This window comes from Borostomias antarcticus (assembly GCF_949987555.1).
Source record: "Borostomias antarcticus genome assembly, chromosome: 9".
NCBI lineage: Eukaryota > Metazoa > Chordata > Actinopteri > Stomiiformes > Stomiidae > Borostomias > Borostomias antarcticus.
The window spans coordinates 8,330,542-8,346,008 of NC_140242.1; the positions used below are offsets into that span (position 1 = coordinate 8,330,542).

General features: G+C 42.0%; 3 protein-coding genes across 3 annotated transcripts in view; 2 read left to right on the top strand and 1 right to left on the bottom strand.

The window, feature by feature from the left end:
- LOC311312815 (phenolphthiocerol/phthiocerol polyketide synthase subunit C-like) overlaps positions 1-15,467 on the bottom strand; it is a gene marked incomplete at both ends in the record, with an annotated part of 63,296 nt that overhangs the window by 37,817 nt on the left and 10,012 nt on the right. The gene's annotated exons all lie outside the window — the stretch shown is intronic.
- The window catches only part of LOC311313342 (patched domain-containing protein 3-like), a gene marked incomplete at both ends in the record, with an annotated part of 44,874 nt that overhangs the window by 25,094 nt on the left and 4,313 nt on the right, over positions 1-15,467 (top strand). The window contains one exon of the mRNA XM_084443466.1: positions 15,232-15,377. Coding sequence (XP_084299592.1) covers positions 15,232-15,377 — 146 coding nt within the window. The remainder of the gene's footprint in view (positions 1-15,231; positions 15,378-15,467) is intronic.
- On the top strand, positions 1,219-10,973 carry LOC311313343 (phenolphthiocerol/phthiocerol polyketide synthase subunit C-like; the record flags this gene model as incomplete). The annotated part of the gene is given in 8 exon segments (XM_084443467.1): positions 1,219-1,276; positions 1,382-1,535; positions 1,773-1,933; positions 2,462-2,668; positions 3,251-3,432; positions 5,391-6,423; positions 6,426-9,415; positions 9,579-10,973. Coding segments are annotated over 8 exon segments (6,180 nt in total).

The window sequence follows — 15,467 nt, forward strand, 5'->3', positions numbered from 1 at the left end:
CCTTGACCTGAGAACCACACCACCATGATTATTCCCTGGAGTACCCTACTCTTGGTCTTTGCTTTCTCTGTTTTTCCCACATTGAGTGACCAGATGTTAAGCTGCCACTACGTGTTGATCTATTTGAGCTACATCTTCAAAAGCACGGTTTGTGAGGATATTTGTTGAGTTTGTCAAAATGAGAGACGCAAATGTCCCTTCAGTGTACATTCTCAAACAAGAGAAATCGGTGGCATTGTATGGAAAGTTTGTTTTGACCACCAGTCTCTCCTCCTTAGCAGGTCCATTCATAGGTGTAAACTGTTCTTCGATGTCGTTTGCTTGTCTGTCTGCAAGGAAGTAGAATCCTCCGCTGAGACCAGCAGAAATGAACAAGGGAATGATCAAAAACCACCAGGGATGTCTTCCAACAAATTTGCCAAGCTTCTCAAAATCCTTGGCTAAAGGTTTTTCAATGCAGTTCATATTGCACCGATACTGTAAGCATTCTATAGATAGCCTACTGATTTTTAAACATGCAATATCTATTATTTAATAATTATTTATTTAATGTATTTATTGAGAGGATAGCCCCTTGAGATAGAATATATCACTTTTCGAGAAGTGTAAGAAAATATTATGAAATAGACCATGTTCACCTGAAATAGGCCATGTATATTACATTACAGTAATTTAACAGATGATTTTATCCAAAGCAACTTACAATAACTACTACTAATAAACACAGGTGGATAAATAATGACAACCTAAAATATACACAGTAACTTTTTTTCTTTGAAGTAAATATATGTGAATATGAGGTTATGAATTCTGGTGAGTTCCAGGTCAATTCATTGTCTACGGTTTTGAGGTCAGTAGCATAATTTATCTTGCAGTTAATGTGATTAGCTTAATTTTAGCTAATCATTTGCAAGGTGCCATATAGTTAAAGGGTGGGTACCTCAAGTGACGTTTATAGACAATGATTGTTTTCTACTGTAGGCAAAACAAATATAAAGACTTTGCAATGGTCTCAGAACCAAAACAGGATTCATTCCAGACAGTATTGTAGGTCCAAGCTAGGCCAGGTAGGTAAGTAATATAAATAAATGATTAAATAAACCTTGATATAGACTGATTGTTGTAACTGACTACAATTGATTTAGATTTGATATTTGGATATATCTTTATAGAACACTGTATTTATATTGGATCCTAGTGATTCTTCATGATGTGAAAATGGGGAATGCTGAGGAAGACATTGCTGTGGTTGGTATTGGGTGCCATTTCCCAGGAGGTAAGGTTACAACCAATCATTAAAACCCTCTCTTGGATTAATGTGAAGAAAGAAATTACAGAAAATATGATGCATTATAGCATTTTTAAATGATCATTCTAACAGGAGAAGGGATTCACAATTTCTGGAAAGTTCTATTGGAGGGGAAGAACTGTGCTGCACCAATTCCTAATGAGAGATTTGACATTTCCCAATGGTATGAGGCAGATGAAAATAAAGTAGGAAAATCACGCACAGCCAAAGCTGCTCTCATTGATGGGTATGTCACATATGAACACTTTCCTTTAGTTTGGATACCCTATTGAACAGGCTAACCTATCAATTTGTTTATTTGCCTCCTTTGGCTTTGTCATTTGCCAAAAAGTATCCATTCCACTAATGTGTAATGCCTCACAGATCACTATTATAACTTGGCTGGGTGACAGAGGCCATGTGGGACCATTCATGTTCTATTGAACAAACACACAAATCAATATTTATTTTATTGTGTCCCCAGGTTTAACCAGTTTGACCACAAGTTCTTTGGCATCACGGAAACGGAAGTGGAACAAATGGATCCCCAACACAAGCTGCTTCTTCAGTGTGTGTACAGGGCTTTAGAGAATGCTGGGATACCAATGGAGAAAGCAAGTGGCACCAGAACAGGAGTGTTTCTGGGTAAGAACTAATAACATTTAGCTATTTGTCTTCTGCAAATCAAATAGTCATATTTAGGAATGAACTAGGGCTTTGCAATAAAATCATTACAGCAATACATTGCAATATTTTTCCCATGAAAATGTTATTTTTATTAAGTAAAAAAAAAAAAGTATCTCAATATGTATTGTACTGTATCGTATCACTAGGATCATTAGATGACCCGCTCTAATTCCTTAGCTGTGTCCCTGTGTATAATACTATGAATTGTTATTGATTTATTATTCAACTTTTCAAGTATTTCTTTGTAGGACACATAAGGGAAGTCCTCGTGAAGTATTTTAAATCTCAAATGCTGTTTCAAAATGATATAGTGAAACAGCGATATCAATCTTAGCTACTGTAGGCAGTGAGTACTCACAATAAAGTACTGAAATCACTATACTGTCGCTTACTTGATAACTATTTTAGGCGTCATACCATAACAACCTAGATACTCAACTACTGCAGTTTGTAAAAGAGTCTGCACTATGTCTGCTTTTATTTAAGGGCTGATGAACAGAGATTATGAGCAAAATGCTGCGCATGTGCACCCAAGTATTATCAACCACTGCACTGGCACTGGCCTGGCTATGAGCAATGCAGCTAATCGAGTCTCCTACATCTTCAATTTCACTGGACCCTCGATGTCCATTGACTGTGCCTGCTCATCATCCCTGGTTGCTCTTCATTTTGCTTGTCAAGCCATAAGACAAGGTAAGTGATGTGCTGCATCATCAATCAATCAATCAATCAAAGCTTTAAAGGTAAGTGATTTGCTGCATCATGTTTTATCCAATGCATGCAACATAAGTGGATTTAGCAATCTCCTTAAGCCGATAATACAGACAGCATTGTTATCTCAAAATCTTAAGTATCAAATATTGTTTGTGCAGTCACAAAACATTTAACTTTTACTGCCATATAGGTGGATAAAGGCTTTTTGTACATTTTGCATCAGAGTGCTTTAGAATGTTTTGGAAGTTCTTCACTTTACATTTTGGTGATTTCTCAGTTGCTTGGCAAAGATTTTTCTTCAATGTCATTTTAGTAGAGAAAAAAAGAACTCTCGCACACTGTCTTCTTCATTTGCAATTAAATAAATGTATTGATAACGTTTTGGTCGTCTGACCTTCATCAGATTCTCTTTTATTTCAGTGTTATTTTGCCATTTTTGTTCACCTGTAGGCTGTCCAAAGAGCCCCTGTCAGCTCTACCCTCAGAAGCAGGCAGCGCTCTTGTATCCCTTACAGTTATCTTATGGAGGCACCTTACTTACTCTTTGCTTACTCTTACCAGGTGACTGTGAGATGGCTCTGTGTGGGGGTGTCAACTGCATCATAGAGCCAAGAGTCTTTGTAGCTCTCAGCAAAGCAAAGATGATCTCACCTGATGGCACCAGCAAACCCTTCTCCAGCAGAGCAAATGGCTATGGAAGAGGAGAGGGATGTGGGATTGTCCTTCTGAAGCCACTGAAACAAGTATTTGTCCTTTAAATTTGTAAAATCAGTGTCACTGAAGACTGCATCATTATGTGAACTTAAAGGAATAGTAAAGGGAAAATGCATGTTTAGCCCTGTTTTAAGGTTACTTATGATCATATACAATGGTTCAGATCAAAACATTGACAAAACTAGCATTTTCGAGAAAGTTGATAATTGCTCTACCACTGTTTTGGTCATACAATGGATGTGGATGGGCATCTTGAAAAATCATTCAAAAACATGTTAAACCCTCGATTTCAAAGACAAGAAGCTCACCGAGGGTATAATTGGTGTCCGTTGGTGTTCTGACATCAGATTCGCCGCAAAGTATGAATCCTGTAGGGTTTTATTGATCATTTTATGAAATCCATTGACTTGTATTGACGCGACCATTGTAGATGTGTAGATCAATCCGCAGAGGTTATTCTACTTACGGTAGCTATTGTTTATGTTAGCTAGGCTAGCTAGTTTGCTCACTGCTCACGCTACTCTTTAGCTCACAGACAAGGAAGCCCTAGGCTACAGTTCAGAAAACGCTTATCAAAATGGTTGATATAGAAGAGTATGAATTTGATCGCGAGGAATTAGACTTTGACGGCAGCGCTTATCGTTTCGAGCCTGAATATAGTGAGAAGGAACTACAGCAAATGGAAGACATGGAGGCTCACCGAACCGCAGAGCCAGAGACGGTTGATGAAGCTGTCACTATACCACAAACCACGGGTGTTTGGTGGTGTGCTTGCAAACATTGCCGACAGATGCCCACCGAAGAGAAAAGTTTGTGCTGTACCGAGTGGGACCTGTTGCCAACAGCTGACATGGCAAACCTTTCGGTCCATGAGTCTGACTCCTTGCCTGTTGAAAGCGAGTCCTGCTTTTACCACTAGTATTTATGTCCGAGTGAATAAATCTACAGTTTTGATAATTTCATGCTGTAAGACCACTTCTTACAATTCTATTTTTCTAAAGTTAGTCTTAGCAAAGGGATTATTATTATTATTATGCTTCAACACACACACACACGGGCGCACACACACACACACAGCTGGCAATAAGAACTTACCTCAAGTTCTTCCACTCATTCGTCTTCTGTCGTTCCTTTATGTAAAGTCGGAACAGCATCACGTTTGAGGAAGACCCTTTTGGGAGATTTCTTTGAGAATAGCCTAGGCTTATAACATTTGTCCTCAAAATGCAAAGCGCACACACGGTGATCTAAGACCTGAAGAATATCCACGGGTGTGTTTACGTCCAAGTAAAGAGATTCTAGCCACAACTTCAATCTTGCGGGATCGTTGTAGGGTAGTCTATGACAAGTTACAGATGAACGGATTTTGCCACAATTGGCAACAGCACAATAGCGTGTCATTGTAGAGATCCCAAACAAATGCTTTGCACGAGCCTGTCTTGTTGCGGCTAGCTTTTCAAATAAGGAAGCTGAGCGGAATCCACGGACGTCGCCTACTGCGAGATCAAGGCATATATCGGAATCAGTTAAAGCGGAAGTTTACACACGTATGTGCTGCGACTAAATAGTTTGATGCTAAATATTTTTTTAAAAGCCTTTCCAGATGAACTAGAATCTTACTTTATGGCGAATTATATGCCAGAACGCCAACTAACACCTAGGTGAGTTTCTTGTCTTTGAAATCGAGAGTTTAACATGTTTTTGAATGATTTTTCAAGATGCCCATCCACATCTACTATATGACCAAAACGGTGGTAGAGCAATTATCAACTTTCTCGAAAATGCTAGTTTTGTCAACGTTTTGATCTGAATCATTGTATATGATCATAAGTAACCTTAAAACAGGGCTAAACATGCATTTTCCTTTTACTATTACTTTAATATGATTCATTTCTAGAGGGTAAGAGTGTATCGAGGAGTGTATTTGATACTAGGACTGATACTAACACTGTATCAACAGATATTTCCCATGTATTGTATTACACAGGCTCTCAAGGACTGTGACGATATATGGGGCATCATTAGTAAAACTGCAGTCAACCAAGATGGCCACACGGTCACTCCAATCACCAAGCCATCCATGGTCCAGCAGGAGGAGCTGCTGCGCAGAATCTACTCTGAGTCTGACCTGTCAGATGTCCAGTACATAGAGGCTCATGGGACTGGAACCCCAGTCGGTGACCCTATTGAGGCAGGGAGCATCTCCAACATCATTGCCACAGCCAGACCTCCAGGTTCACAGACACTCTGCATCGGCTCTGTGAAAGGTAACATCGGACACACAGAATCTGCAGCAGGAGTGGCAGGGCTGATCAAGGTGCTCTTAATGATGAAACATGAAACCATTGTACCCTCTGTGTTCTATTCTGAGGACAGTGCCAGCATAGATGCCAAAGCTCTGAGATTGAAAGTTCCCACTAAAGTAGAAAAGTGGCCACACTCCGTACAAAAGGTTGCAGGGATAAATAACTTTGGCTTTGGTGGAACAAATGCACACGTTATTGTGAAAGAACTCAAGCAGTCTCATGTTCCTGAAAAGAGTGGTAGAAAATCTCACAACTGTTTTGTCCTGTCTGCAAGTTCCCCTAAGTCTTTCAGCATGATGATGGAGGATACAATTCAACAGATAGATGCAAACAGCAATGTTGATCTGGAAAGTCTGGTTTACACATCAGCTTGTAGGAGAAGCCACTTAAAACATAGGTACAGGAAGGCAGTCATGACCTCCACCCTGGCTGATCTGAAAGATCAGCTCAAATCGCTATCAACAAAAACAATGCTAATCAACAAAAACATTGCCTTCTCATACTCAGATCCAAAGTTAGTGTTTGTCTTCTGTGGCAATGGTGTCACCTACCGAGGCATGTGCAAACAGCTCCTGAGAGAAGAATCTGTGTTCCGGGAGAAGGTCAGGGAGGTTGAGACTCTTTTTCAAAGGTACCAAACAATGTCTATCATAGGCAAACTGGAAAGTGAGTCCAGTGAGGATGGTGACTTTTCAAAACCAGAGGTTGTCCAGCCACTCTCTTTGCCATTCAGGTTGGCATTGCCAGCCTCTTGAAGCACTGGGGTGTCAAACCAGATGCCATTCTTGGGCATTCTGTCGGCGAGGTGGCTGCTGCCCATTGTTCTGGTCTCTTGTCCCTTGTTGATGCAGTGAAGGTGATTTACTACCGCAGTACTTTGCAGAGTAAGGTCACAGGAGGGAAAATGCTTGTGGTCAGCAACATGGCTGTGTCTGAGGTTATGAAATTCCTTCCAGATTACTCTGGGAAGATCTGCATGGCTGCATACAACAGCCCCCAGTCCTGCACCCTCTCAGGTGACGCAGACGCTGTAGACAGTCTCCATCAGAAGCTAAGCAGCTCAGACAAGAATAAGAAGCTGTTCATCCATGCCCTGGCAGTTCCTGCTGCTTACCACAGCCATATGATGGACCCCATCCTGTCTCAAGTAGAGAACAGTATTGGCTCTTTGCAGGTGAATGAGACAGAGACTGAATTGTTCTCAACAGTGACAGGGAAGGAAGTAAAGCATCCTGACTTCAGCACAGGGGAATACTGGGCTAGGAACATCAGAGAGCCTGTGGCATTTGAGCAGGCAGTGATATCAGCAGCCAAGGACAAGAAAAATGTGGTCTTTGTAGAGATAGGCCCTAGAAGAGCTTTACAAAGGAACATCATGGAGACTCTTGGAAATGACACTACAGTTCTTTCCTCTGTGCAACCAGATAAATACCATGAGACAATACTGTCTGTTGTATCCAAACTGTTTGAGCTGGGAATCCAGGTAAACTGGGACCAGTTCTACAGAGGATGTGAGACACCACCAACGCCTTTCCCAAGGTACCAGTTTGATTGCACTCAGAGAGATATCCTCATTGGAAAGGCACAGAAAGGCATATCAGGTAATCACCATGTGCTTGGTCAGACATGCAGTGATGGCAATATCTTCAGCTGTGATCTGTCTTCAGACTCATTGTCTTACCTACATAAGCATACACACAATGGTGTCCCCATCATCCCAGGTGCATTCTATGTTGATCTGGGTTTGGCTGCTGTCATGGTCAATGCCAAACCAAAGGTTCCACTCAACACACTGCAACTGAGCATTAACTTTCAGAGCCCATTTCTTCTCACACAGAATGCACCAGAGATGAAATTGCAGCTTGAGCCAGATGAGAATGAAACACAATTCAAAATCTACTCTCCATCTGCAGCTTATGCATCAGGTACAGTAGTGTGCAATCGAGGAAGGCTGGTTGAGGAACCAAGTATTTCATTGAGCTCCATATACAAAAGGTGCAAGTCAGTGGTGACTTCTAAGATGCTCTATGACAACCTTAGCATGGCTGGATTTCAGTATGGCAGTGTCTTCCAAAACAAGGTGGATATACACTACGGGGAAGAACTGAGGGAGGCCATTTCAGTCGTCATCGTTCCAGAAGAGTTGCTGTCTCAATTGCATGACTACTGCATACATCCTGTAGTGTTAGACTTCCTGATGCAACTTCTTCCAGTTACGGTAGCAAATGCATACGCTGGAAGGCCTGGTTTTCCAGCCAGAATAGGATGCTTGACTGTATTTGAACCCCTGCAAGAGGAGATGATTATCTACCTAAGAGCAACAGATGTGGAAGATGATCAATTCGAAGTGTGTGGCTGCTTCACAGACAAAGAGGGCAGAGTGTTGGTTGATCTTAAGCACGTGATGACCAAATACCTTGGGAGCCGTTTCCATGTGGTTGAGGAGTACTTCTACCACAATAACTTCAGTGTCATCCATTTGAATGTCACATCCTCTCATGGTCGCAAGGCCTTGGTCTTCTCTGATCAGTTAGGAGTATCCAGAGCTTTTCAACAGCACCTCAGTTCAACGTCTAAATATATCCCATTCACACGTGCTCAGGAGATCTTGAGCCATGGATTTGCAGCGCTCTTGGCAAACCTGAATATCACAGATATTAAGAAAAACTTTGAGGATATTTTGTTCATGTGGGGTGATGAGGACCTCACAACACAGAAAACTGAGAGTGTTCTAGAGAGCATGGTGAACTGCTGTGAGATATTCCGACAAATAGTCCTTGAACTTAAAGGAATGAGTTTCCCAAATTCCATCAGAGTGATAACTTTCCGCTCAGCAGAGATCACAGTGGACCACATCAGCCCTGGCTTCGTCCTGTCAGGAATGACTAGATCATGTGCTGCAGAGATGGCAGATCTCTCATTTCAGCTGATTGACATCAACTCTGTTTCCACTGAGGACATCAGAGCTCTGACTCAGGTCTTAAGATCATATCCTTGTAGCAAGTATCCAGAGTTGGTGGTGAAAAATGGGTTGATTTTGAAACCATCTATCGTTCACACTACCACTGAGGTCACAGAAGGTTCGAGCTCTGAGGGCAGCATCTGCTCAACAACATCTGAGCCCTGCACACTCCAGACCGCTGACCCCTACAGAATGAATAGATTGTCTGCCATTCCCAGTGATGTGGAGGAACAGTACCTTAATGCTAAATCAGTTGAGATTCAGCTCAGTAAGATGTGTGTTCATTCCTGTGATTACTTCCCAGTCAGCGTCTCTGACCTGAATTTTGGCCAAAGAATGTACTGGAACAAACACCTGTCTCAGAACCACAAGCTTCTGGCTCTAGACTTCGGTGGTACTGTCACCGCTGTGGGGAAGGATGTGAAAAAACTGAAAGTGGGAGATCAAGTTGTCTCTTGTTATCCAGTTATGGCATCCACAAAGATCACAGTCCCTTGGGAGGTGTGCTACAGGACAAAGAGGCTTCCATTTCTAAAGAATACACCCTGTGTATCCTACTTTGTGCTAGCATGGGAGATCCTGAACAGAGCATTGCCTAGGGTAAAACAACCACCGAAAAAGTTGGGTATGGTCTCTTGTATTCCTGACTCGGCTCTTCTGAAGGTCCTGTCTCTCACCGCAAGCAAATCTGGCTGGGATATTATTCTTCAGACACAGTGCAATGGATTTTTCACAGATGTTGAGGTAATTGATGCATTTGTCCTACTACCTCCCTTTGATGAATCTTTGATTGAAAAGGCTGGTAATTTTCTTGGAGTCAGGCATGTTGCCATTGTCTGTGAGTCTCAGGCCCTGGAGTTGCTTGCTCACAGTTTTCCGAAGTGTGAAGGATGGCGTCCGCATGCAGACCCTCCTGATGACCAGCGTCTTGCAAAAGGGCTCGCTCAGTGAACAGATGCCGCACGTCTATCGTTGGCTCAAGTCTATGCACTTAGACAGGAGAGTGTTTGTTCTCAAGAGCTTCACCTTTCAGAGAGAGACATCGAGAGGCCCTGACCTCCTTCCTTTGGGTGACTCAGACTCCTACTTCAGTTCAAGGGCCCTTCCTGTAGTGGAACTGGGTAATGATGCTGTCAGGGGCTCACTGTCCCACATTCCATTGCTGCCTAAATCAAACCAACTCTTCCAAAAGAGGGCAGTATACATTGTGACAGGAGGTCTCTCTGGGCTTGGCTTTGAAACGGTAAAGTTCATTTCTGAGAGAGGTGGGGGGAATACTGTCATACTGTCCAGAAATGCCCCCACAGAGGACATGCAGCTAGAAATAAGCAATGTGGAGAAAATGTGTGATTCTCACATTATTAGCATGCAATGTGATGTCTCTGTCGCTGGGAAGGTGCTCAATGTGATTGGTCAGATTGCCGAGAAATTCCCCTCTTGTCCAATCAGAGGGGTGTTCCACAGTGCAGTTGTCCTGCATGATGGGCTGATCGAAACCCTTGACCTATCTCTCTATGAGAAAGTGTTGAAGCCCAAAGTCAATGGGGCTCTGAATCTTCACCATGCAACACAACACTGCAAGTTAGATTACTTTGTGTGCTTCTCCTCCATCTCTGCATTCATTGGCAATGCATCACAAACAAACTACGCGGCCGCAAACTCATTCCTGGACACGTTCTGTCAGTATAGGCGGAATATTGGACTTCCTGGGCAGTCCATTAACTGGGGGGCTTTGAACCTTGGTCTACTGCTGAACAAAGACCATTTACAAAGATTTCTCGAGGCTAAGGGGATGATGGTGTTGGATGTGACAGAGATTTATGAAAGTTTGGAGCAATCACTAGTGTTAAACAAACCCCAGCAGGCAGTATGTAGATTTCACTTCAAAAATATCAGCAGCAACGTGCTCTCTCAAAATGTTGCATTGACCATGCGCCTGCACACATTAGTGAATGAGGCCCTTAGCAAAGCTCAACAGTCAGCTTCCCAAGCTGAGAAAACAGCCCCGGCCTCCTCACCCAGTGAATATGTCAGATCTCTTCTCAGTGAAACTGTAGGTGTTGACAAGGACGAGTTTAATGACGATTCTCCTCTCTCTGCTTTGGGTATTGACTCGATGCTTGCCATGACTCTGCAGAATTTCATCTTTCAGGAGAGGGGTGTGACTATGCCTCTGGTTATGTTGCTAGACCCTAATGCCTCACTATCCACATTGGTAGAGGTCCTGAAGGAGGGCAGTGAAGCCACAGAAGGTGGCGATGACCAGGGATCCATCATCAGTGACATGTCCACAAAGCTGTAGGCCTTTCTGCTGCAGATAGCCCAGCACCTCAAGTTGCATTCCAATGCTGAAGTTAATTATCACTAGAAAGGACCCCATCAATAATAGCATGCTTGCAAAAGATGTTTTCATCAAAAACATTACTTTGTTTGGTCATCATATGGCTGTATTTTGCATATGTGTAACCCTGTCACCAGTTATGTAAAACTTGTATTGGCAGTATTTTGGAGATTAGGTGTTCATGTGTGTTTATCTTAAATAGTGAAGCCAAAGTGGGTATCTCTGTATCTATTTGCAGACCATACATATTTTCTAAATCATGATATGCATATTGTATGTGACTATTTACTGTAGGCTAACTGTTGTTTGTTTATTATGATGCACTGTTGATCATATTCTCCTGTAAATCTAATATCACAACAAGCCCAGTGTCAATCATTCCAATGATGTAAAACTTGTGTGGGCAGGATTTTTATTATGAGATGTTCATGTTTGTTCATTTGTGTGATAATGTGTATCTTAAAAAATGAATACCAAGGGGATGTACACCATGTGTACATTGTCCACAGTATTTTCTTTTCATTCATTTCATTTCATGAAACTACTGAAACCTATTTACGGTAACTGTTATTTGATTCTGCAGTGTTGATATGATGAATTGCATATTAATTGACCCCTACCCAACGACAGCCGAAGGGGAAGCGATATTGTAAGGACAAGCGATAACAAGAATTCCAATGTAGGCTACCTGTACTTGTTACATATGGCAAAATACATTTTCTATTCTTCTATTATATCCATTTTATTTTTTCAGATAGGGGCTGCAGTTTTTTATTTCATTTTTTGTGGACTAAGTGGCTGTCAGGTCTAGCATCACCTCTACTGCCTCCCTGCTCCCTGTCTGAATGAATTTCCCCTTGAGGGACAAGTCTAATCTAATCTAAAGTCTGCCCAACCCAGAAGTCTATTTTGAGCTGTTGTTCTCCCTGAATGACCTAACTGAGTACTGAGCTAGTTAGTTTGATGAATGCAATGCTGAAAGACGTGTTGAGTTTTGTGTCTTGTCACTATCATTAACAGCTCGCTCGTAGCCTACTGTATCTGTCTGTCCCCTATTATTTTAAACAAGCACTTGTTCAGTTCCTCCAAAAGAAGCACAGCCGAGGCCCATATCCAAGTTACCTTTTAAGTCAAAGGTCGAAGAAAGGGTAGTTGCCAATCAGCTTACTGCTGTTTTTAATGCACATTCTATTTTTGATAAATTCCAGTCTGGTTTCCACCAGAAGCATTCTGCGGAAACAGCCCTCTGGCAATTAGCATCCCTTTTATGTTATGCCACATATCATGAAAACAAAGAACATCTATGTAGCAGCGATCATAAGCCTACGTTGTTGATGAGGATGGTGTTCATTTGGATAATTGATTATGATGGTGATTATATAAATCAAAAGTGATGAAGAGCATCATAAACCTCACCGAGCCCATAAACATCCAAATCAGTCAAAGAAAACGATTAGGTTAAGAGCCGACTTAAACTTGTGACCGCATACCATGGAGATCACAGCCACCTCCAAGATATTAGCTCCCATGCATGGGCAGAGTGATCGCTCTAGCTGCTTTAACGGTAGGGTACTTATAGGCAAGAGCGTCAGGGGAATTGTTAATACCCGTATGCATTATGTATGCCTATTCTAGCCTAGTTAAATGAACTTTTCGTCGGGGAAAAAGTTTGATTAGGCCTTAGTTGATATCACCATTAATATCAAAACAGGCGTACTCTAGGCTAATTCATACTATGCCAAATTATTTTTTTCTACTTTCTCTCTCGCAAAAATGCCGGTAAATATGGCTTGGTGCCGAACGGACTGCATCGAGAGGCCTTTCTCCATTGGCTTCAAGAAGTTTGGCCGGTTTGTGGGAAGGCACCCTTGGTGGTTCTTCATCGCTCCCCTATTAATCTCTTCTGCGCTTGGATCTGGGTTGTATCTCCTTTGGGACCGAGAGGCCAATGACATTGAGGACCAATTTACACCAATTAACGGACCTGCGAAACTTGAGAGGCGATTTGTACAAGAAAACTTTCCTCTGAATAATTCTGTGTTTTCTAGCCAGAGACTGTACACCGACGGAGTATACGCATCCTTCATAGCAGTCTCCAGAGCTCCCAACATTTTTACCGATGCAGCAATGAAAGAAATACTCCGTTTGGATAAAAAGGTTCGGGAAATAAATATTTATGGTGATCATGGACATCTTACCTTTGAAGGACTATGCGCCAGGAAATACAATAAATGTATCCCAAATCAGATAGTAGATTTGTTTAATTATTATGGCAGCAAAATTGAGGAGACCGAACTTACGTTTCCCCTTTTCCGTTTTGGTTTCTCGCATATTTTTCTTGGCTATTCTGTTGGTGGAGTCAATGTGAGCTCAACCGTTATAAAGAGTGCTAAAGCAATAAGGCTTTTTTATTTTTTAAAAGAAGGTGACCGCTCTACGACAGATATGTGGCTGAAGGAATTCCTCAAGGTTTTCCCTTCCAACCTTTCAATGAAATTCATTAAGGTGAGTGGGCATAAAGTTTACATTTATTATTCATGTCAACCTGCAACATCAGTTCACGCATACGGTTGGCAAAGTCTAGCCTCGTGAGACCATCCTGATCTCGCAAGCTGAGAAACAGAATGTGAGCTCGCATGGTCTCACGAGGCTACCTCATCCTAATCCAGAGAAAATACACTCATACATGTCATATACCTAATATTTACAATTTAATACAATTATATATCCGAATTCACAACATGGCAAATTATGAATTGTTTAACTTGACAACCATAATAATAGATGCATGTTTATTTGTCATAAAAGATACACGATCATGTACAATGAAATGCTCAATTAATGACCACCATAAGGGGGTTCTGAGCAGTGGCCCCTCTATTCTTGATACAATACAGCTATTCTAATAATGTTCCACTGTTCTGGCCTAAATGTCTAGTCATTAGTTTACTCCACCTCATGGTGACCACACACACACACACACACACACACACACACACACTACTGCCTTTCATGTTTATGAGGTGATGAAAGAATTCCATGAGGCATGGCTAATCGCTCGGTGAATAGCTCTAGCTGTTATCTTTGTATTTGAACTGAAGGAAGAGGCTATGCCATTCATGAGTGTGGTTCATTAAGAGCGGCCGAGTCTTACAAATGCCATTGTCTATCCCTTAGTTAGGATGAGGATATTGACAACATGCCAGGGATGGAGAGGGGCAAGCATAGTGCCACATTATACCCAGGCCCTGGAAAGTCCTATTCCTGGTCAAGGTCCTCCTAAGGTCCCCGGAGAGGCCTCCTGCCATCCTCGTGTCCAGCTCCATCCCACTATGTGTCGCCAGCTGTCCCTATCAAATCACCCCCCCCCCCCCCCCCCACACACACATACCTTCTTTGCTCTCTGCATTTTGTTTCCCCACTTCTGCTTAGCAGCTATACCTGGTTTACTCAATACTCTATCGGAGCCTGTCTGCTAAGTGCTTACTGTGCCTTATTATGAGATATATCCTATTATGGACTACAGGGAGTTTTTTTTCTTCCCTCTGGAAATTTTAGGGGTAGGATCTATGTCCATCCCCCCTTTGCTCTCTGTAACACGCATTGTGTTGCCTCTATGTATGAGATGTGCTATACAAATAAAGTTTGATTTGATTTGAGCATATTACCCTCTGGAAATTAGCATGTGGCTTTTAACTGCATTTATCATGTGGCGTTATGAATATTGAATTGTATATACTTGTATTTACTTAGAAGGACGAGTGATTGTGGATAGGTGTGTGGTTCTTATCCATGGGTGGGTAAGGTTACTTAGGACAAGTAGAGTGTATCATACCATTTCATCCACATAATGTAAATTATACACACACAGTTTTTACATGTCTACCCTCCCAGGTTACCCACTCCACATCACTGTCCAGGCAGGTGGAATTCGAGGCCAACACAAGGGATGTTATTCCCCTCTTCTCCGTTACATATGCCATCGCTATAGTCTTTTCCATTTCATCTTGCTTGAGGTAAGTTTTGACATTCAGCAAGTCTGTTACCACATCAGTGACCAAAACAATTGTATGTTGTTTGTTTGATGCAACAAACATCCATGGCCTCAACATCAGAAATTCAGATGGTTTTTGTATAAAGCATCCATAAGAAGTAAAAAGGTATAGCCTAGTGGTTGTCTTAGTGCTGAGGTCTGACTGGTGTGTATTTTCATCCGCAGGTTAGATTGTGTTAGGAACAAAGTGTGGGTGGCCACTGTTGGCGTCTTCTCCGCTGGCTTAGCTGTGCTGTCTTCTTTTGGGATGATGCTACACATGGGAGTACCTTTTGTAATGACAGTGGCAAACTCACCCTTCTTGATATTGGGTATGGACCAATGAATTGACCTACCTACTTTCCACAGTACAGTACAGCGTTAAGATCTATGATTGTATCTCTAATATTATCTTTCTGTCA